Source organism: Delphinus delphis, chromosome X (genome assembly GCF_949987515.2).
Source record: "Delphinus delphis chromosome X, mDelDel1.2, whole genome shotgun sequence".
Classification (NCBI taxonomy): Eukaryota; Metazoa; Chordata; class Mammalia; order Artiodactyla; family Delphinidae; genus Delphinus; species Delphinus delphis.
In genome coordinates this window covers 13503793-13525753 of record NC_082704.1, presented here as the reverse complement: position 1 = coordinate 13525753, position 21961 = coordinate 13503793, and the positions used below count along the sequence as shown (strand labels likewise).

Below are 21961 nucleotides of genomic sequence, written 5' to 3'. Positions count from 1 at the left end.
GGCCACCCAGTCCATGAGCCCAACTCCAGCCCAGGCGGAGCAGATTCAAGTGCCTTGGCCTCTGTAGGCTCGCGACAGCGGGGCGCCTGCCCCAGGTCTCGCTTCCACCAGAGCCTCTGGGAGGCACAATCGCAGGCAGCTCTTTCTTCTCTGTCTTGGACCAACACTAAACTTTGGCGTCCAGAGACACACACACTCACAAACTAGCTCGGGACGAATGTGAGGACTACATCTCCAGAATGACATCATCGCCTCTGGCCTGGCCACAACTCACGGCTGACCACCCAGAAGGGAAAATTTGACTCCAGGGGCGGGGCCTGCGGACGACCAATTGGAAGACAAGAGGAGGGGCCATATGGGCTAACCTAAAGACCCAAGAGCCCTCTGGTGGCGGCCGAAAGCAGAGAGGAATGCACGGGGTAGTTTCGTCGAAGCTCGGTTCTTTACGAGAAGAAAATACAAAGGTAGCTAGGCCACTGTGACCCGGGAGCGGAAGATCAGAGTCATTATCCCCAGAAAAGTTTATTGAAATGCAAATTCTCGAGTTCATGCGAGATCCAATGAGTATGGGTGTCGGGGTAGAGCGCAGAAATCTGAATTTTTAAGATTCTCGCAAAAAAATTCTTCCTAAAAAGAGAGGTTTGAGAATCACTGATACAGTCATAACAGATTTAAGGATGTCCCCAGTCGCTCCGGTTACTCTAGGGCTGACGGGAGAGAAGCCCTCACTAGGATCTAGAACTGGAGCACGCCCCACCCAGTCCCCGGGAATCTAGAGTCGCTTAAGACCGGAAATGGGATCGCTTCCAAAAGCGGCCTCAGGCCGAGGGGAGACCAAGGAAACTCCCAGCCTCTCCCGCGTCAGCATCCTTAGGGGCCGAGATCTTTAGGCGAGTGGCGTGTAGCCTGCCGGGGGTTGTAGTCCGCAGCCTGGCCGCGCGCCTGCGCCCTGGGCAGCTGCCCCCGGTGAGCCTGGGAGAGCCGTGGGCGCTGAGGCGGTGAGTCCCGGAGCGGTCAGAGGGCGTGGCCGTCCCTGGGGCGCGGGCGCGGGGAGCGGGGCTCCCTTCCCGCTCGGGCTGCGCTAACCGGCCGCTTCCAGCCCCGGTCCGGGTGCGGGCACGGGAAGGAGCGACGGGCGGCGGGCCCCTGTCCGGCCCGGATCCCCGCCGCCGCTCCCTGCGACCCGGCCGGGCCTTCCCGGGCTTCTCCTGGGCGGGGAGCGCCCCTCCGGGCGGCGGGACATCCTCCCCAGGGAGCACGCTCGGGGCGCGCCGCGGCCCCCCGATTTTAAGCCGGTTTTTAGGCTTGTCCCCCTATCCTTTCCCCGAGTGCCCTCTCTTTACACCCTTCTTCATCCACGGGCCCTGTGGGCCGGCTTCATTCAGGAGGCTTTGAGGAGAAGCCATCAGCCCCGGGGTGGAGTGAAGTTTTCATCCGGAAGGGCCGACGGGGAGAAAGGCGGAGGGTCAAGTCCCTGGTCGGCGTGGTGGAAGGTTGGGGACCGTCCGCGGAGGGCTGCCCAGCTGTGAGGCTGGAGCGCATTCAAGGCGGGTCCATAGCCCAAACCAGCACGGTCCCTGGATGCCCTCCAGCGACGGTTAGGTGCCTTGGCGGGGTGGGGTGGGAGGAAATAGAAGCTTCCTAGGAAATGAGCTTTCCTGAGCGCTTCCTCTGTGCCAGGCACACTGCTGTTCCTTTCCCTGCGCTGGGATCCGCCTCAGGAACTTCTATGGAAGAGATGCCGTGATTATCTCGTGTTAGCGACAGAAGCCCTGGGCGTCAGGGACTCAGAGCTAGCATGTTATCACGAGATGGGTCTGCCGCTGAAGCCCAGGCTGCCATCAAGATAACGGTGCTATGGGGGCAGTGCCCATCTGGCATGACTGGGTGAGATCATGAGCATATTTTTCCTTGTCCCACCACCCCAAGGAAGAGGACAGGTACATGAGGCGTCCTGGCGAATGCAGACAGAGTGCAGCCACAGCACACGGGGCGGTGGGGGGAGTGGGCACCGGTGCTGAGACCTGTGGGGACATGTACGTGACGGCCTCTGTGACCTCAGAGGCTGCACTCAGAGAATATGTGGATGTTTGGGACGTGAGCAGTGCGGGAGTCTGTAGATTCCAACCTCCTCCCCACTTCCCTCTGACGTTTACTGTGTGACTTGAGACAAAGTTATTCCGTCCTCCTCAGGTTCACCTCAGTCCCCTCATCTGTATTCAGGGCACAGTACTAGAGCCCACCTCCTAACGTTGGGTGAGGGCTAAATGAACCGATGCGTGTGGGAGGCTTAGAACAGTAGCTGGCACAAGGCGTGATGAATGTGACAGATGTTCTTGGTTATTAATGCAGAACTGATTCCTGCTGGCCTGCCCTGTTGCCATGTGTTTTGCTCATGAGAAAGTCACTTAGAATGCTGTTTCAGGATGAGGATCACGGTGATGTTGCCTGAACTATGCATAACCTCCAGTGGAGAGGAATTAGGGACTGATTGGTGGTTTGCTGTCTTTGCAAGGCATGGCCCTAGCCAAGATGCCCATGGTTGAAGGTGACTAAGGGTTACTCAAAGGTAGATGGACTTTCATGGTTCTTCACCATTGTAAGTATTGCTCGTCCATTTCTTCTGTGGCCTAGCTATATTCAGAAACACAAGACATTTGAAATTAGGCTGGGACTGGGTTTAAAGGCCACTAAATCTGTAGGGGTTCACTGGGTCCATGGAATTCTAGAGCAGAGCTGTCCAATACAACTTTCTGCAAAGATGTCTCTTTTTTAAAATTTTTATTGGGGTATAGTCGATTAACCATGTTGTGTTAGTTTCATGTGTACAGCAAAGTGAATCTGTTATACGTATATCCACTCTTTCTTTAGATTCTTTTCCCAATAGACCATTACAGAGTACTGAGTAGAGTCCTCTGTGCTATACAGTAGGTCCTTATTAGTTATCTATTTTATATATAGTAGTGTGTATGTGTCAATCCCAATCTTCTAGTTTATCCCTCCCCCACCCCTTACCCCCCGGTAACCATAAGTTTATTTTCTACATCTGTAACTGTATTTCTGTTTTGTCCATAAGTTCATTTGTAGCCTTTTTTTAGATTCCACATATAAGCGATATCATATATTTGTCTTTGTCTGACTTACTTCACTAAGTATGACAACCTCTAGGTCCATCAATGTTGCTGCAAATGGCATTATTTCATCCTTTTTTATAGCTGAGTAATATTCCATTGTATATATGTACCACACAAAGATGTCTCTTGAGCACTTGAAATGTGGCTAGTATGAATGAGAAATTGAATTTTTAGTTTTAATTAATTTAAACTTCCACATGGGACTATTTTATTTTTACTGAGGTGTAGTTAATTCACAGTGTTGTATTAGTTTCAAATATACAGCAAAGTGGTTCAGATATATATGTATTGGGTCAGCCAAAAAGTTTGTTCGGTTTTAAGTGAAAATAAAGAACACATTTTTCATTTTCACGAGAAACCTTATGGAACGACGTATTCACTAACCAAACGAACTTTTTGGCCAACCCAATATGTACATATATGTGTGTGTGTGTATATATATATATATATATATATATATATATATATATATATATGTTCTTTTTCAGATTCTTTTTCCATTATAGGTTATTATAAGATATTGAGTATAGTTCCCTGTGCTGTACTTGTTGTCTACTTATTTTATATATAGTAGTGTGTATCTGTTAATCCCAAACTCCTAATTTATCTCTCCCTCGACCCACACGGGACTATCGAATACCATATTGGATAGCACAGTTCTAGAGAATCCGTGGATGGTCTTGAAGATTTTGTAAACTTTTTGAAATTGAATTTGCTGTGTAGTGTATCTTTCTAGAAATTGTCCATGACTTTCATCAGATTCTCAAAACCCCCCAAAAGATTATGATCTGCTTCTTTAGGGCTTTGGAGAAAAGTAAGCAAGTTAAGGGAGGTTAGTCTACCCTCTGGTAACCACTGCTGTTTCTCCTTCCTCATTTTGTCCCGTCCTCAGCTTGTAGGTGGCTCTGCCCGGAGGATAACACAAAGAAAGAAATTGGAATCTGCCGCTTCGGGACCCAGATAAATTGTACAGTGCTGGAAGTTGGCGATGGCTGTGGCCCTGGGTTGTGCAATCCAGGCCTCCTTGAATCAGGGCTCGGTGTTTCAAGAGTATGATACCGACTGTGAGGTCTTCCGCCAGCGCTTCCGGCAGTTCCAGTACAAAGAAGCATCTGGGCCTCATGAAGCTTTCAACAAACTCTGGGAGCTCTGCTGTCAATGGCTGAAGCCAAAGATGCGTTCTAAGGAGCAAATCTTGGAGCTGCTGGTGTTGGAGCAATTCCTAACGATTCTGCCCACAGAGATAGAGACCTGGGTGAGGGAACATTGCCCGGAGAACAGAGAAAGAGTTGTGTCACTGATAGAAGACTTACAGAGAGAACTTGAGATACCAGAGCAGCAGGTGAGAAAAGAGATTGGGATCTTGGGAATTAGACCAAAAGAAGTAGCAGAGGCAGCTGGGACTGGATCAGACGTTCTGTCTGGTGCCTCAGGATTTCCCTGCAGGGCTTTCCATTTTTTCCTTTCTGCTGGAATTGGCATATGTTTCCTTCTGCTGGAATTGGCATATGTTTCAACTATTAAACCCAACTCCACTTCTATAACAGATATTTGGTAATGTCCCCTTTACTGTGCTAAAATGAAATTTATAGATAATATAACCTCCTTATATACACCGAATTAGAAAAAAAATCAATATAATAAGTGCTCTATGGGCCAAATATTGGACAAAGCCTGTTTTTATACAACCCATGAGCTAGTAATGGTTATTACCTTTTTGAAGAGTGGTTTAAAAAAAACGAAGAGGCAACAGACCAATACTACCCACAAAGCCTAGAATATTTACTGTCTGTCTCTTTACAAGAAAATTTTGCCAACCCTGAGTCAAGTAGAGTCTAGAAGGAATATAAAGGAAAAGGAGTGTGATTTCTTATGAATTAATAAGCATGTGAGCGTGCACATATTTGGGCTTGACTGCACCAAAACTTCAGGAGGTTGTCATTTGCTTGAATCTATGCACAGATACATTGGGAAGGCGACAGGCAGAACTTCTGACTGATGTGATACAGCTCAAACACTGTGAGCGGTGTTGCTGTTGGTCATATGATTTCTCAAAGTGGCAAACAACTCTTGGTCAGTCCAAACAATAAGTAGTATAGTCTTCATTTGATTTCCAAAGTAATGCTTTCCTAGAGCATTCAAGTCATGCTAAAATATGCAAAAATATTTTGTGTTTATATGACCCACAGGGTGAGGTCCTTGAAAGGTTCTTTTTACGTACACGAATGTTTGAGGGAACATTCCTAAATTGTTTGGGAGGTGGAACAATTCTGCCCTGTGAATTATTGGGTTGGCCAAAGAGTTTGTTCTGGTTTTTCCATAAGACGTTACAGCAAAACCCGAACGAACATTTTGGCCAGCCGAGTACATAGACTCCCACCTCTGGCTCGTTACATTCTGATAGCCACCACCTGCCATCATAGGCAAAATGCCCCATGGGGGCGGTGGCGCTGGCCTCTGTTCAGAACCATCCAGTGAAAGCCATAGCTGAGCACGGACAGAATCTTTGGGAGAAGAAAGTGTTTGTTGGTGGGCATTAGGGGCACTTCTGCCTGGTGTGTTGATGGGGTCAACTCTCCTTGGAGTCATCCAAGGGTCCCTGTCCCCCTAGGATAGAATGAATTTATGGTTTCCCTTCCTTTCTCCATCTTCTCGGTTTAGCTTACTTTGTATGGTCTAGTCGCGCACCACCCAGAACAGCCACTAGCCAGGGGTGGCTCTGGGGCACTTGCAATGTGGCTAGTCCAAATCGCGATGTGCTGTAAGTATAACACGCACAGCATATTCCAAAAACTTAGTATGAAACAAAAGTCGGTGTAATATCTCGTAACAATTGTTTATATTGATTACATTCTGAAATTATGATATTTTAGATATTTTTGGGTTAAATACTGTGTGTTATTAAGATCAACTTTACCTATTTCATTTTTTGTTTCATATGGCTGCTGGTACATTTAAAAGGACATGGGTGGCTTGCATTATATTGCTACTGGGCAGGGCTGGTCTGGACTACAGTGACGGTTCTGGCATTTCCCCCAGCTCGATAGACAGGAAATGCTCTTGGAAGAACTGGCACCAGTGGGAATGGCACACATACCGCCAAACATCCACCTGGAGTCACCCCCACTCCAAGTAATGGGACCTGCCCCGGAGGTCCCAGTGGCAGAGGCGTGGATGCCACAGGCAGGGCCGCAGGAGCTGAGCTTCGGTGCTGCTGGGGAAGGCCAGCCCTTTCTGGACCCTGGTAAGGCAAGGGTTTTATTTCCTTTCTTTGGTTTCCATTTTGAGAGCTCAAGAGCTCTCCAGGGTTGAGGTTGCTTAGAATACCGATAACCTGATGGAAACAGGCCACTCTGATCAAGAGTAGAAGGAGGAGGGACTTCCCTGGCGGTCCAGTGGTTAAGACTTTGCCTTCCAAATGCAGGGAGTGTGGGTTTGATCCCTGGTCAGGGAGGTAAGATCCAAATGCAGGGAGTGTGGGTTCGATCCCTGGTCAGGGAGCTAAGATCCCACCGGCCCCGTGGACAAAAAAACCAAAACATAAAACAGAAGCAACATTGTAACAAATTCAGTAAAGACTTTAAAAATGGTCCACATCAAAAAAATAAAAAAAGAGCAGAAGGAGGAAATATCTCTCTGGGGATAGCTGGGCACAAAGCACCTTCAATCGAATGGGATTGAAAACCCCTTAAGCTAATGACCCTGCTCAGGAAGCCTATTTTTCTCTTTTCAATTTTTTTTATTGTGGTAAAATACCCACGACCTAAGGTTTGCCACCTTAACCATTTTTATGTGTACAGTTCAGTGGCATTGAATACATTTATAATTTTGTGGAGCCATTACCAATATCCATCTCCATAACTATTTTCATCTTGTAAAACTGAAACTCTAGACCCATTTAAACAATAACTCCCCATTTTTACATTCCACCACCGCCCCCCACCCCCGGCAACCACCATTCACCTTTCTGGCTTATTTCACTTGGCATAATGTCCTCAGGGTTCAGAATTTCCATCCTTTTAATGGCTGAATAATAATCCTTTGTATGTATATATCACATTTAGCTTATCCATTTTCCATAAACGTATACTTGGGCTGCTTCTACATCTTAGCTATTGTGAATAATGCTTCTGTGAACATGGATGTAAAAATATCTGTTTGAGACCCTGCTTTTACTTCTTTTGGGTATATAACCAGAAGTGAAATTGCTGGATCATACGGCATTTCTAGTTTTAATTAATTTTTTGAGGTACTTCCATTCTGTTTTCCACAGAGACTGTACCATTTTATGTTCCCACCAACTGTGCACAAGGTTTCCAGTTTCTCCACATCTTCACCAACACCTGTTTTTTTTGTGATAGTAGCATTCCTAATGGGTGTGAGGTGGTATCTCACTGTAGTTTTGATTTGCATTTTCCAAATGATTAGTGATGTTGAGCATCTTTTCATGTGCTTATTGACCATTTGTAAATCTTCCTTGGAGAATGTCTAATCAGGTCCTTTGTACATTTTTGATTTTTTTTTTGATGTTGTTGAATTTTAGAGTTCTCTATATATGCTGGATATCCATCCTTTATCAGGTATATGATTTGCAAATATTTTCCTCATTCAGTGGGTTGCTACCCTGGGGTCTCTAGTACACAAGACAGAAAATCAGTCCCAGGCACCTTGGAGCTTCAGCTCCTATGGATGATTCAGATATGAAAATAGGACTGTAAAATGATGTATTGGAGGGAGTAGGATGCTATGGGAGCTCATAGGATTGCCACCTAACCAGCTTTTTGGCAGAGAGGGAAGGCATCCCTGAGGAAGGGGGATCTGGGTAGACACCTACAAGATGAATTGCAGTAAGCCTGCTGAGTGGTGGAAGTGGGGAGGGGAGAGGGCTTTGGACAGAATGGGCAGCCTATGCAAAGGCTCAGAGGGCTAGAGAGCATGGCATATTTGAAGACTTCCTGCTGCAGTGTGAGGGCGCAGAGGAGAAGCAGAGGAGCCAGAGTTGCACTGAAGAGGCTGGAGAGAGAAGCAGGGTCCTGGATCTTGAAGAACTTTGTCAGCCTTGTTGAGAAGATATGCTTTATTACCAGGACAGTGGGGAACCGCTGGATGTTCTTAAGTAAGGCAGGGATATACACAGATTTGCATTTAGAAGGTCACTCTGGCTACAATAATAGAGGGAAGACTGGAAACAGCTATCCTGCAATCATCCACCTTAGAGAGCATGATTTTCTGGTCTAAGATTGTGTCGGTGGTGGTAGAGAGAAAAAGACCAATTTGAAAGATAAGTAGGAAATAGAAATTATGGGACTTGGTGATTGACTGGGTGTTGGATGAAGAAGAAAAAGAGGTTAAGGATGGTATCCAGGATTCTGGCCAATGAATTGGGAAGATTGATAATATTATTCACTGACACAGAGAACAGAAGAGAGGATCAGATTTGGTGGGTCAATGTGAGTTTAGATTTGACCATGTTGACCATGTGGAGTTTGAGGTGTTTGTGGGTCTCTAGATATTTTAAAATAAAGGTGACAAAAAAGAAAAACCGACAACTACATATGTATGTATATTATGGTCAAAGCAGAACTATATAATATTGTCATTTACGTTCCAATCTTTACATTACCTATAGTCTATAGTCTGTTTAAAAGTTCTAAAAAATCTGTAATTTTGTATGTATGCCAGCAACAAGTAGTGAAACTTAGCTAGAAATATTTAATGATAAATGTTTTTGCACATGCACTCTCATTCCCCATGTTAATTTGCTCCTCTTAGCAACAGTCCCAGGTACAAAGATCACAGATGATGCAGAACAGCAATGTTGCTCTTGATTGTAATACTTTACTCTTTAAAGCACGGGAATGTCCAGTGTGTTCAACAAGGAAGAGATAGAATGAATTAAACAAGTAAAATATACCAATTTGGAGGAGAGGAAACTACCCCTTTTTCATCACTGTTAAAGTGATATATTATGCTTTGCAAAATGATGCAAGACTTATTGTTCTATAATTTAAAGGTCGCTTATACTTTTACTGGTTTTTTTTTAAATGAAAACATCTTCGGTATATTACATGAAGCACATCATATTGTAGGCTGAGTGAGTGAAAAGCACAGGATGCTGGCAGAATAGAAGAAATTTCAAAGTAATGGAAGAGGTCAGTTGATTTTATATTAAAGTTTGGAATGTATTCCCTGTTAGCAAAACATTAAGTTGTTGGGTATATATAAAATGGAAAAAAATATATGTATATACATACATATATTCACCTAATGATATTCATTTAATGTGAATACAGAGGGGGGTGGGAAGAGAAAATAAGAGAGAAAGAGGGAAAAGAACTTAAGTAGAAAGTATAAAGAGATCTAAGAAATACATAAGCTTTAAAAAATCCCTTATTTAAAAAAAAATCCCTTATTTGAATTCAAGCCAGACACGCCAGATGTTAGAGATAGGCAAAAATATTAGAATGTCTGCAATAAGAAAGAAAAGATGTGCTGGTCCTAAAAATATAAAGTATACCATGCTTATCTTTGAAAGTCTGGAGTTCAAAATTAGTACACCAAATTTGGAACAATTTTCATTTGCCAAAGCCTCAGATTTTTTTAATTTAACCGCATGAGCTTACACTAGGAAATTGTATACAAAATGTCAAAGGTCACATCTTTTTGGTGATGCAGGATATGAGAGATGAAAATTTAAAGTAAAAAGTAGGGCAAAAAATGCTGTCTGCAGAGCAACAAAAGAGTCTTGTAACTTAAATTTCTTTATACTAAATGATGTATCATTAGCTAATATCCAGCCCTAACAATAGTAATGATATTTCTTGGTACAGTGGAGACTTTATGACACAATGTTTGATAATGGGGCTTAATGAAGTCATTCCCTGAGCCTGGGATGGGGGGAACATTCATCAATCAAGCACCTTCTTTGTTAACCTCAAGTTGCTTTTTCCCTCTTTGTATTAGATAGCTTTTGCTGAATAACAAATTACCCCCCAAAATTTAGTAGCTTAAAAGAAAAGGCACTTATCACTTCACAGTTTCTGAGAGTCAGGAATTTGGGAGTGGTTGACAGGGTGTTTCTGGCTCAGAGCTGCTCATGTAGTTGCTGTCAAGATGTCAGCAGGGGCTGGCAGGAGACCTCAGTTCCCTGCTAAGCAATCTTCTCCATAGGCTGCCTGAGTGTCCTCACAACACAGCAGCAGATTTCCCCCAGAGCAAACGAATCAAGAGAAAGCAAGGAGGATGCCACAATGTTTTTGATGAACTAGTCACACACCATCACTTCTACCATATTCTATTCATTAGAAGAAAGTCACTAAATCCAACCCACACTTAAGGGGAAGAAAATTAAACTCCACCACTTGAAGGGAAAAATATCAAAGAATTTGGAGCTATATTTTAAAACAAGTATGCACCTACGCTTCCCTGTCCCTACTAGCCTTTTACTTTATACTTCAGTTTTTTTAGGTCAGAAAGTAGTTTTTAAATTGAAGTGTAGTTGATTTACAATATTGTGTTAGTTTCAGGTGTACAACATAGAGATTCAGTATTTTTATAGACTATACTCCATTTAAAGTTATTATAAAATATTGGCTATATTCCCTGTGCTGTGCATTATATCCTTGTATCTTTTTTTCTTTTTCTGCAGTCAATTTTTCTTGAGTAAATTTCTTCAGTTAATTAGGTCAAATAAAATATACCCATGATGAGTCTCTTGGCTATAACCATGAGGTGAGTTTAACATCCTGGACAACACATTATCATCACTTGGAAACTAAGGTCTAAGGTTCTAGACTATAGTCTAAAAGACAGAAGCAATGGTTAAATTTAAGGTAATAGGCTTTGGTTTCTATTTGTAGGACCCTCTTATTTTATACCAACTGAATAGCAATTGATGTTTCTTCTATTGCTGTAAAACCACTCATCCAATGGTAATCGCAGCTACACAGACTAGTCTGCATTGAGGATGAAGAGAAGAGCCCCCTGACAGAAGTAGAAATTAGAGCCTGCTTTCTGACTGCCATTCAACATTGATTCAAAGCCCTGGAGCCAAGCTATAAAATATACAGTGAGCATCCTTGTGTATATGCAGGTGTCAATAGGCTAAATTTCTAGAAGTGGGGTTGATTGGTTAATGGGTATTTAAAACTTTAATAGATATTGTCAAATTGTCCTCCAAAATTGTTGTACCAATTTATTCTCCCACCACAGCATATGAGAGTGCCAAATTCTCCTTGCCTTCACTTATTCTGTATCATCAAAGTGTTTGATCTTTGCTGTATAAAAGTCATAACTGTTATCACCATGTTAGCAGATAGAAGGAGGGCTGATATCTGTGAAAACCTTTTCAATAAGCGTCCAATTCATTCAGCATCTGTGATGGTATACTATGGAGTGTGTAAGAGTAGAGGATAGGAACTAACGTCAGAAGGGTGGAAGATGGGTCAAGGAATGGTCAGTAGCCTCCGCTGACATGGGTCATGAGCATAGGTTGGGAAATGCAAACTGGTTATAGTGTCAGGAGCAGGGCTCTGAGAGTCCAGGAAGTGGAGGCTGAGTGCACCAGAGGCACAAGGATCTGAATGTTATGTAGGATGTAGGACGACAAGGTGAGTGGGGGGCGAGGTTGGTAGATAATTAAGAAGTTCATCCAAGAAGAAGCTCAAGTATGAGCACATGTTCTCTGTATCCAGAGATGGTGTAAGGTGCAAAGTTAGGTTATTGAGATTTTTCTTCCTTTCGAATATAGGCATTCATAGCTATAAATTTCCCTCTAAGCACTGGTTTTACAGTCCTAAGTTTTCATTTTCATTTCGTTTCCATTTACCTCAAAATACTTCTAATTTCCCTTTTGATTTCTTCTTTGACTGATTGGTCACTTAGGAGTATGTTGTTCAATTTTGAAATATTTGTGAAGTTCCCAGTTTCCTTTCTGTTATTTATTTATAATTTCATTCCATTTTGGTGGGAGAATATACTTTGTAATTGTGATCCTTTAACATTTTTTATAAATTTTTATTCATTTATTTTTATCTTGGGGCTGCATTGGGTCTTCTTTGCTGCGCGCGGGCTTTCTCTAGTTGTGGCGAGCGGGGGCAACTCTTCATTGTGGTGTGCGGACTTATTGCGGTGGTTTCTCTTGTTGTGGAGCACGTGCTCTAGGTGCATGGGCTTCAGTAGTTGTGGCACGTGGGCTTCAGTAGTGGTGGCACGCAGGCTCTAGAGCGCAGGCTCAGTAGTTGTGGCGCACGGGCTTAGTTGCTCCGCAGCATGTGCGGTCTTCCCAGACCAGGGCTTGAACCCGTGTCCCCTGCACTGGCAGGCGGATTCTTAACCACTGCGCCACCAAAGAAGTCCTCTTTAACATTTTTGAACATTGTTTTACGGTATAGTATCTCAACTGTCCTGTAGAATTTTCTCTGTGCACTTGAGAAGCATGTATATTCTGCTGTTGTTGGTTGGAGTGTTCTATAAATGTCTGTGATGTTTAGTTGGTTTATGGTAATTTTTAAGTCTTCTGTTGTTGATCATCTGCCTAAATTTCCTATCCAATAGTGCAAGGAGATAGTGAAGTCTCCAACTCTTACTATTCAATTGCCTATTTCTTTTACTATTTCTGTCCATTTTTCCTTCATGTATTTTGGTATTCTCTTATTAAGTGCACGTATGGTTATAATTGTTACATCTTCCTGATGGATTGATTCTTTTATCATTATAAAATGATTCTATTTATCTCTAATAACTTTTTTGTTTTAATGTCTATTTTGTATGATATTAATATAGTCATTCTAGCTGTCTTGTGGTTACTACTTGCATGATATATCTTTTTCCATTCTTTTCCATTCAATCTATTTGTATCTTTGAATCTGAAATGTGTCTCCTTAGACAGCATATATTTCATATTCATTTTCGAAAGATAGCATTTCTGGATATAAGATTCTTGGTTGACAGTTTTTATTTTTCCAGTCTGACAATCTCTGCCTTTTGATCGAGTTGTTTAATTCATACCATTTAATCTTATTTTTGATATGGTTGGATTTATATCTGCTATTTCACTTTTTGTTTTTGTATGTGTCTCATATCTGTTTTGCTCCTCTATCCCTCACTTACTGCTTTCTTTGACACTAAGTAAATATTTTCAATGTAAAATTTATGTACTTTAATGAATTTTCACTATTTTTAAAGCTATTTCCTTAGTGATTACTCTAGGATTTATTATGTACATCTTAACTTATCATAATCAGCTTCGGATTTATACTAACAATGTCAGTGAGCTATAGAAATATTTCTCCTATGTAACTCTATTCCCTTTTTCCCCTTTTGGGGTGTTACTGTCATACATATTATATCAAAAATGTTACAAACTCAACAATATCTTGTTATAGTTATTACTTTATATAATTTTAAGACTTTTAAAGGAGCTGGGAGAAGAAAGGAAAACAAGTATATGTTATAGCTTTTGTTATATTAACATTATTTATCATTTCTGATTTTCTTCATTTTTCCTGTGGATTCAAGTTACTAACTGAAGTCATTTCTTTAGCCCAGTACAGCTTTCTCCTACCCACTTCATTTGTGCTGTTATTGGCAAATAGAATACATTTCTATATGTTATTTGCCCAACAATATACTACATACATACTGTTTTACATAATTACTTTTAAAATCTTTTAAGACAAGAAACAGAAATTTGTATTTGTACGATCTTTTATAATTAAATAATTACCCTTACTTGTGCCCTTTGTTTTTCCATGTAGATTCAGGTACTGTTTGGGATCACTTGCTTTCAGACTAAGGAATTTCCTTTAGTGTTTCATGTTAGGCAAGTCTGCTACCAATGAATTCTCATCAGTTTTTGTTTATCAGAAATGTTATTTCATATTCATTTTCGAAAGATAGCATTTCTGGATATAAGATTCTTGGTTGACAGTTTTTATTTTTCTTTGAACACTTTGAATATATTATCCCACTGTCTTCTGGCCTCTGTTGTTTCTGATGAGAACTCAGCTTTTAATCTTGCTAGGGTTCCCTTGTAAGTGGCAAGTCATTTTTCATTTGCTGTCTTTCAAGGTTTTTTCTTCTTATTTGGCTTTTAGGATTTTTACTCTGATATGTCTGTTTGTAGATCTCTTTGTAGTTATTGTACATGGAATTTATTGAGCTTCCTAGGTGTGTATATTGATATTTTTAAATACATTTGGAGAGCTTGGGGCCATTGTTTCTTCAAATATTTTTTCGGCTCCTTTCTCTCACTCCTCTCCTTCTGGTTCTCTCATTATATATCTGTTGGTGCACTTAATGGTGCCCCACTTTTCTCTGAGACTCCATTCATGTTTCTTCATTCTTTTCTGCCTCTGTTCTTTTCATAGCATAACCTCTATTGATATGTCTTTGAGTTCAGCAATGCTTCTGACAGTTCAGATGTACTCTTGAGCCACTGTAGTGAATTTTTCATTTCAGTCATTGTACTTTTCAACTCCAGAATTACCACTTGATTCTGTTGTCAGACCCAAGTTTTTGTGCCTGGCACACAGTGAGGCCAAACAAACAGAAATGTCGGAGTTTGGAGCAAGGAAAGGTTTATTGCAGGGCCAAGCAAGGAGAACAGATGGCTCATACCTAAAAGACCTGAACTCCCTGATGGGTTTCAGGGAAGAGTTTTTAAAGGCAGCATTTGGAGTGAGGGCTGCAGGGTGCATGACTTTCTTCTGATTGGTTGATAGTGAGGTAGCAGAGTGATGTTTCAGGAATCTCAGTCATCAAGTTTCTGACCAGTCTGGGGTCTCAGAAGGTAGTTACCATCCTCCACCTGGGTGGGGAACCTTAGCTCCTGCAGAACAACTCAAAGATATGTATCAGATTATTTTATACACACACACACACACACACACACACACACACACACACGTATATCTCCCTCCCTTGAGGAGGAACTAGGACTCTGTTTACTGAACTATTGTTTCTTGACTGCTTTTCCTTTGTTTCTGCACTCCCTCACTTCCCTAATTAGTAACTGCTTGAATTTGCTCTTTGGAAGTCAGGGAAGGCCTAGGAGGCTAAAGCCTTTTTCTACAAACAAGAAATGGAGGACACAGAGAGTCCTGCTTGGTTTCAATCCCCCCTTTGCATTGATACTCCTCAATCCTGAGGGGAACAGGTGCCAGACAAGAAAGGGAATAAAATTTTGGATAGAGGGGTTAATCATAAACTCAGCAGAGGAACTCAGTTTTAGGGGGACTCGATTTCAATTATTTTTTAAATAATTTCTATTTATCAATATTTTTTAAATTTAATTATTTATTTATCTTTGGGCTGCGTTGGGTCTTCATTGCTGCGCACGGGCTTTCTCTAGTTGTAGCGAGCAGGGCCTACTCTTTGTTGCGGTGTGCAGGCTTCTCATTGCACTGGCTTCTCTTGTTGTGGAGCACGGGCTCTAGGCGCTCAGGCTTCAGTAGTTGTGGCACGCAGGCTCAGTAGTTGTGGCTCACGGGCTCTAGAGCACAGGCTCAGTAGTTGTGGCGTACGGGCTTAGTTGCTCCACAGCATGTGGGATCTTCCTGGACCAGGGCTTGAACCCGTGTCCCCTGCATTAGCAGGCGGATTCTTAACTACTGCGCCACCAGGGAAGTCCCTGTTTATCAATATTCTCTATTTGATGTGATGTAATGCCATCATAATTTACTGTACTTCTTTAATCATGGTTTCCTTTAGTCCTTGAAACACATTCATAATGGCTACTTTGAAGTCTGTTAAATTAGATATCTAGTCAATTTCATAGGCAGATTCTGCTGCCTGCTTTTTTTTTTTTTTTCCAGTGTAGGGGTCATACTTTCCTGTTCACATACATGTCTTGTTTTTTGTTGGAAACTGGACATTTTAGATTACATTCTGTAGCAACTGTGTGTCCTTCTTCCCACTCTCCAGAGTTTGTTTATTTGTTTGGTGAGTGGCTGGATTATTTTAGTGAACTCTAGTTCACCCTGCAATATTAAGCATTTGATATTGCCCTCATGGAGCACAGCCTTGGGTGTGCGCATAGTCACCCTGGAATGACAGTAGTTTTTGCAGGGCTTTCTTTGGCTGTCTCTTGCCATGACCAGCCCCAGCTATTAATTACCAGCTAATTGTTCTGTTGCTTCAACAATGCCCTGGAGCATAAATTGCTCTGTAGACTAATTCAGTCAAATTCAGACACCTTAGATGGGCTAGTTCCTGAGGTCAGTTTTTGAGATTTGTTCTGATCCCAGGAGGGCTCCTCCCAGCTGTCTCTTTCCCCAGTTCTCTTCTGCAAACTAGTCAGCCTACAGTTTAGTGTGTATATGCAATAAATCTATCACTCTTTCCAATTGCCTTTCATTACAGCCTCCACTCTTTTTGAGAGTATCCTTAGGCTTGAACGTCTCCTCTCTCTCTTGGAAATGAAGTCAGTTTCTTTGAGAAGACTTTAGGAGCTACCTCTTTTAAGGCCTGCTTGTCCTCTCAGGCCAAATCTCAGATGCATTGCTCTGGAGCTGGAGGTGGGGACAGTAATGTGCTTATCTCTGAGTCACATTGCCACTTTAGGAGCTGAGCACTAAGTCTGAGCCTCAGGTCTCCTTGACTTGCCTTTCCAGGCAAGAAACCACTGCCTTATAATCACAGTTGCCTTACAAAACCACAACTGCCTTGCAAGGGCAATCAGGGCCCTAGTATTCTCAGCAATACTACACCCAAGGTAGATAGATCCTCTATCCCACCAGTGGAGACTGGGTAGATGAAAGGAGCCCTCACCTCTCAGCCACAGTGGCCTGGAATTTAGACTCAACTGTAGATAGCTAAGGGTAGGGTGACAAATGCTGGGGTCCTGCCCCTCCCAGGAAGATATCCCTCTGAATGGGAGCTGGGGGAAAGAGTGCCCCAGGCTCTTGGCTATGCCAGTCTGTAGTGGAGCTGGGAGAGGGCCCAAAGAGAACAGTTTTGGTTTAAATACGTAAGACTCTTGCTGTTCTCTGTAAATTTTAGCAGATTTTTAAAAATATTGGGCTGGCCAAGACGTTTGTTCAGGTTCTTCTAGAACATCTTATGGCAAAACCCGAACGAACTTTTTGGCCAATCCAATAGATGTTTCCTAATTTTCTAGACTTTGAACATTTCTTTGTTATTTTTAGTAATTTTCACCAGTTTCACTAGGAAATAGGTCTGCAAAGCTCCTCATGGTATCGTGTTGGAAGTCTGTCTCCCTCCCTGCATTTAGATTATAAATTAGTGTTTCACACCTAGGCCTTTGCTACTCTCTCTGCTTATTTCAAGTTTCAGTTTGCTCCTACTTTTATGTAATTGCAGCTTTCCTTTGATCTATGACCTCCATTTTTATTTGACCTCGGTCTCATTACCCTCATCCTATTCTTAGCTTTGAAACCCAAACAAAAACAATATAGTGAATTTAAACAGAATTTTATTCGCAATGCATTTTTGCTTCTTAATCTTAAAAGGTCCTTTTTTCCATGAAAATATAAAATAAGGTATTTTAGTCCACTTCCTCCGTTTTGATATGTTTTAAATTTTAAAGTTTCATCAAATTAACTTGCTGATATTATTTTAATGATGCTAATATTTAAACATCATGCTGCATTTTGATCTCAGATGAGCCACTTGCAACCCAAACTTGATGGCGGACCGGTTAACTTGGCCAGAGCTGAGGAAGGCGAGGAAGGGGCGTGGAGAGAGGATGGGAGTCAGAGTGGCTCTCCTCAGTGAGGAGAGGGTGGTAGGACACAGCAGATCACTGAATGTAGAAACTTCTCTGGTTGTCCTTAGCTTGACAGTGAGAAACACCCTTTGATGGTTACTTGGGTTAATTTCAAGAGGATCCACTTCTAGTCTTCAGCTGAAACAAGCATAGAGACTGCTTTTCTGGTTGCTAACCCAGTCCGTTTCCATTATAATTTGAAAATCTCAACTGAAATTATTCCAGTAAGCAGTTGTATAACTTCTGGCTTTACCTCTCTCTCTTTACGTAGTACTCAATATCAGCATTTCTCAGTTTTAATGTGCCAAAACTTTATGAAGATTTACTTCATAGTTTGGCTCTAACCTAAATAAATCTATTATCAAAATAGATACGGTAGCAGTTTATTGTATTGATTTCTGCACAGAATTGATTTACTCCCTTTCCATAGGTTAGAAGAGAATAGCCTTGTTTTGTTCTTGTCTTAAAGAAAACTAAGACTCTTGCAAGAGATTCCAGATGACATAATAGTAGTTGAGGAGGACGTAGATATTAAGGGCCATATGTCCAAGATATCAGCCTCAACTCTGGAAAAATCTTTGGTGACCTAAACTATTATGCTTCTCATCTTTCTTCTGGCCAGGATATCCAATACCAAAACTCGACGTGAGCTTTCCATTGGAGCATAGAGAAGAGGCATGGGTGAAGGAACTACAAGATTCCAAAGAAATTAAGCAATTACTCGATTCCAAGTTAGGTAAGTAATCATTCGTTGATAACACAGAAGAAAGAAAAGAAAAAAATCAACTTTGAACAAGGTAAAGAGTTTTGGATTCTATTGTACTTAAGAATGTCTCTATTTCTACCAGTGGTTTAATATAACTCATTTTCCTTCATGTTCTTTTCAATGTGGGACACAGTGACATCTGCATTCTGTTTCTTCTCTCAGGTTTTGAGATCGGGATAGAAAATGAAGAAGCTAATTCAGAAAAACAGAAAAAAATGGAGAATATGTATCCATTTATTGTTACTTTAGAGGGGAATGCTCTTCATGGCCCCATTTTGCAAAAAGACTATGTACAGTTAGAAAATCAATGGGAAACCCCCCCAGAGGATTTACAGAGAGATTTAACAAAACTTGTAGAGCATCAGAACCCCTCAGCAGGAGAGAAACCTGAGAGCTCCAACTTGGAAGAACCCCTCAACGCTAGACCCCATAAGAAAAAGAGTCCAGGAGACAAACCTCACCGATGTTCTCAGTGTGGGAAATGTTTTGCTCGGAAGTCACAGCTTACAGGGCACCAGAGAATTCATTCAGGAGAGGAACCTCATAAGTGCCCTGAATGTGGAAAAAGATTCCTTCGTAGTTCAGACCTTTACAGACACCAACGACTTCATACGGGGGAGAGACCCTATGAATGCACGGTGTGTAAAAAGCGATTCACTCGGCGGTCACACCTTATAGGGCACCAGAGAACCCACTCTGAAGAAGAAACATATAAATGCCTTGAGTGTGGGAAAAGCTTTTGTCATGGATCAAGTCTTAAAAGACATCTGAAAACTCATTCAGGTGAGAAACCTCATAGATGTCATAATTGTGGGAAAAGTTTTAGTAGGCTGACAGCTCTTACTTTGCACCAGAGAACTCACACTGAAGAGAGACCATTTAAATGTAATTACTGTGGGAAAAGCTTTAGACAGAGACCAAGCCTTGTTATTCATTTAAGAATTCATACAGGGGAGAAGCCATACAAGTGTAGTCATTGTTCTAAAAGCTTCAGACAGAGAGCAGGCCTTATTATGCACCAAGTCACTCACTTTAGAGGTCTTCTTTAAGGATTGTTAAAGGAAACAAGTCCTACAGAGATTGACAGTAACTCAAAAAACAAAATCTTAAACCTGCAGCATCCTGTTTGTCTTGGAAGAATTTTTTTGTTTGAGCTTATAAGAACAGCTTTTTTTTTCTACTTTAAAAACCCATCTTCCAAGTCATATGAATTCTAGAGTATCTATCTACTCTTGCAGTTTTCCTAGATTTGATTTATTCTGTCTCTACAACTCTTATTTTTTTATTACATTGAAAAATTTTGTGAACCAAGCCAACCGTATCATAGATGTAAGCATAAAAATAATGGCAATCCTTTTCAGGGTAGGGTCAACATAATGGATAATCATATTTATCTGACATATCTATTATAGCAACACTATAATTATTCTGCTGTCATTATTAAAGGTGATTATATTAGTTTAAAGCTTTATATGTGTCCCAAGTGGCAAGAAAGGAGACAGTGTATTTTATGAAATAATAAAAATGTGTTAGGAACACATGGATGAAGACGATTTCATTTGCCTGGTATGAACTGGGTTCTTTCCACTGAAAATTTTATTTTTGAGGAAATTAGAATTTTAATCTTTACTTTTGAATTTTGCAAAGGTGGCTAGTCTGCTTAGTTGCAGCCTGGGGTGATGCGGCTTAGAGCTGAGTATTGATTTGATGATTTATTTTGTTCCCAGAATAAGTCAGCTCTTTGTGGAAGAACCCATTTGACAGTTGAAGCTATACAAGTGGAATCTAATTTAATTTAGGTTGACTGAGGAACCAGTGTCCATTGCTTTTCACTCTCCTTTGCTATCCAGCTATGTATCTCTCAGTGCTTTTAAATTTTACCCATCCTTTAATTCAGTGTCTCCCTAAGTGTGTGTCATAGAACACCTAGTTATACAAGATAGTCTGCAAATAAGTTTGGGAATCACTTCCTGCTGTTTCTGCTTTGTAGATTCACAGCGCACATCAGCATATAAGAATTCTGAGAGGTCCTCTGGTAAAGGCGGAAAAAGCACCTCTTTTGGCTCAGTGTTTTACAATCCTGTTTGAGCCCAGAACCCTTTTTCATGTATACCCAGTAATGACCCACAAAGCTAGTATTCTGCAAATATGCTTTGGAACACACTGCCTTTAACAGATATTTCTATAGCTATCTGTATATTCTGATTGTTCTCAAGCCTAGTTATCTCCAGTTGTCTCAAGGGTGTTATGAAAAACTCTTTAAACTTATATGTTTTTTATGTAACACACACACATTATTTAAGGAGGTGAAGGTCACTAATTCAGATATTTATACGTTGCTCAGTGATTCACAGCCTCTTTGAATTTTACTTATAATCTCACACACACACATTGCTACTTATATAAATGTTCTCATATAATAGTGGTAATGACTCAAGTTCCTGTAGCAAGGGAAGAACTCTCTTTGTCAGTTAAAGCTGTTAATACATGAAAATATTCATTCAGCCTAGTTCCTTGTAAAATACAAGAAATAGGACATTCAAGTATTTCCCCTTTATGAGGATACCAGTCATCCTTTCCTTAAACTAGAATTACAGAAAGTATATTTTTTTCTATTCCATTGAAGTTCTTGGAAGTGATATTTAATAGAAGCATTTTGGGGGTATCTACTATGTGCCTAACTAGTCCTGTTCTAGGCTTAATGAAAACTAGTAAAGAAATTAATTCATAAAGAGTTTATAATATCTTTAGTTAAACAAGAGTTGGGAAACAAATGGAGAGCAATGCAAGAGAGTTTGTAGTTAAGTGCCAAATCATATCAAGTGCTAGAGCCAGGATGTGTCTTTCATTTTTGTCATCTAGGTCCCAGTATGATGCTGCTATAAGTTTGGGGTTAAAATTGAGATCCCAGTAGCAATAAACATGGAACATGGGAGGAGTCTGAATGTAGAGGTGAATAATACCGAATGTAATGGCTTCTCTTTTCTCTCTTGTGGAATTGCATTCAAACCAGGACAGTGCCTTAGAATGGATGTGCCCAACTGCTCTGTATCTATGCAATATTTTAATAAAGTGGAAATGTATGTGCCCTTCCTGCTTCAATCACATTAACTAATTGTTTGAACAACTTAGAGATGCTTCCCTGAGCAGTGGCAACAAGCACCACGATGGACTCCTGCCCCCAACCTCAGTTGGAATCACTTTACTCCCTGCAACCATGGTGCTGGGTTTATGTACCAGTTTTAGCATTTAATACAATCAATTTAGCTAGTAGTGTTAGTTGCAATCATAATATGAGCTGTATCATCTATATCATAAACACACATGACTGGA

The 21961-nt window shown here is 41.2% G+C and overlaps 1 protein-coding gene across 1 annotated transcript; it reads left to right on the top strand.

Annotated features, from left to right (window-relative positions):
• The first annotated feature begins 903 nt into the window (after positions 1-903).
• ZNF449 (zinc finger protein 449) lies at positions 904-21961 on the top strand. Its single transcript, XM_060002105.1, has 5 exons — positions 904-998; positions 4027-4476; positions 6174-6378; positions 18485-18598; positions 18791-21961. The coding sequence occupies exons 2-5, from the start codon at positions 4123-4125 to the stop codon at positions 19675-19677; spliced, it is 1560 nt and encodes a 519-aa protein (XP_059858088.1). The 5' UTR covers positions 904-998; positions 4027-4122; the 3' UTR covers positions 19678-21961.

Excerpts from the sequence above, each read along its gene's own strand:
- ZNF449 (XM_060002105.1), top strand. The coding sequence starts at position 4,123 with ATGGCTGTGGCCCTGGGTTGTGCAATCCAGGCCTCCTTGAATCAGGGC. Across the intron at positions 4,477-6,173 it reads TTGAGATACCAGAGCAGCAG|CTCGATAGACAGGAAATGCT; the intron begins GTGAGAAAAGAG and ends CATTTCCCCCAG. Across the intron at positions 6,379-18,484 it reads CCAGCCCTTTCTGGACCCTG|GATATCCAATACCAAAACTC; the intron begins GTAAGGCAAGGG and ends TCTTCTGGCCAG.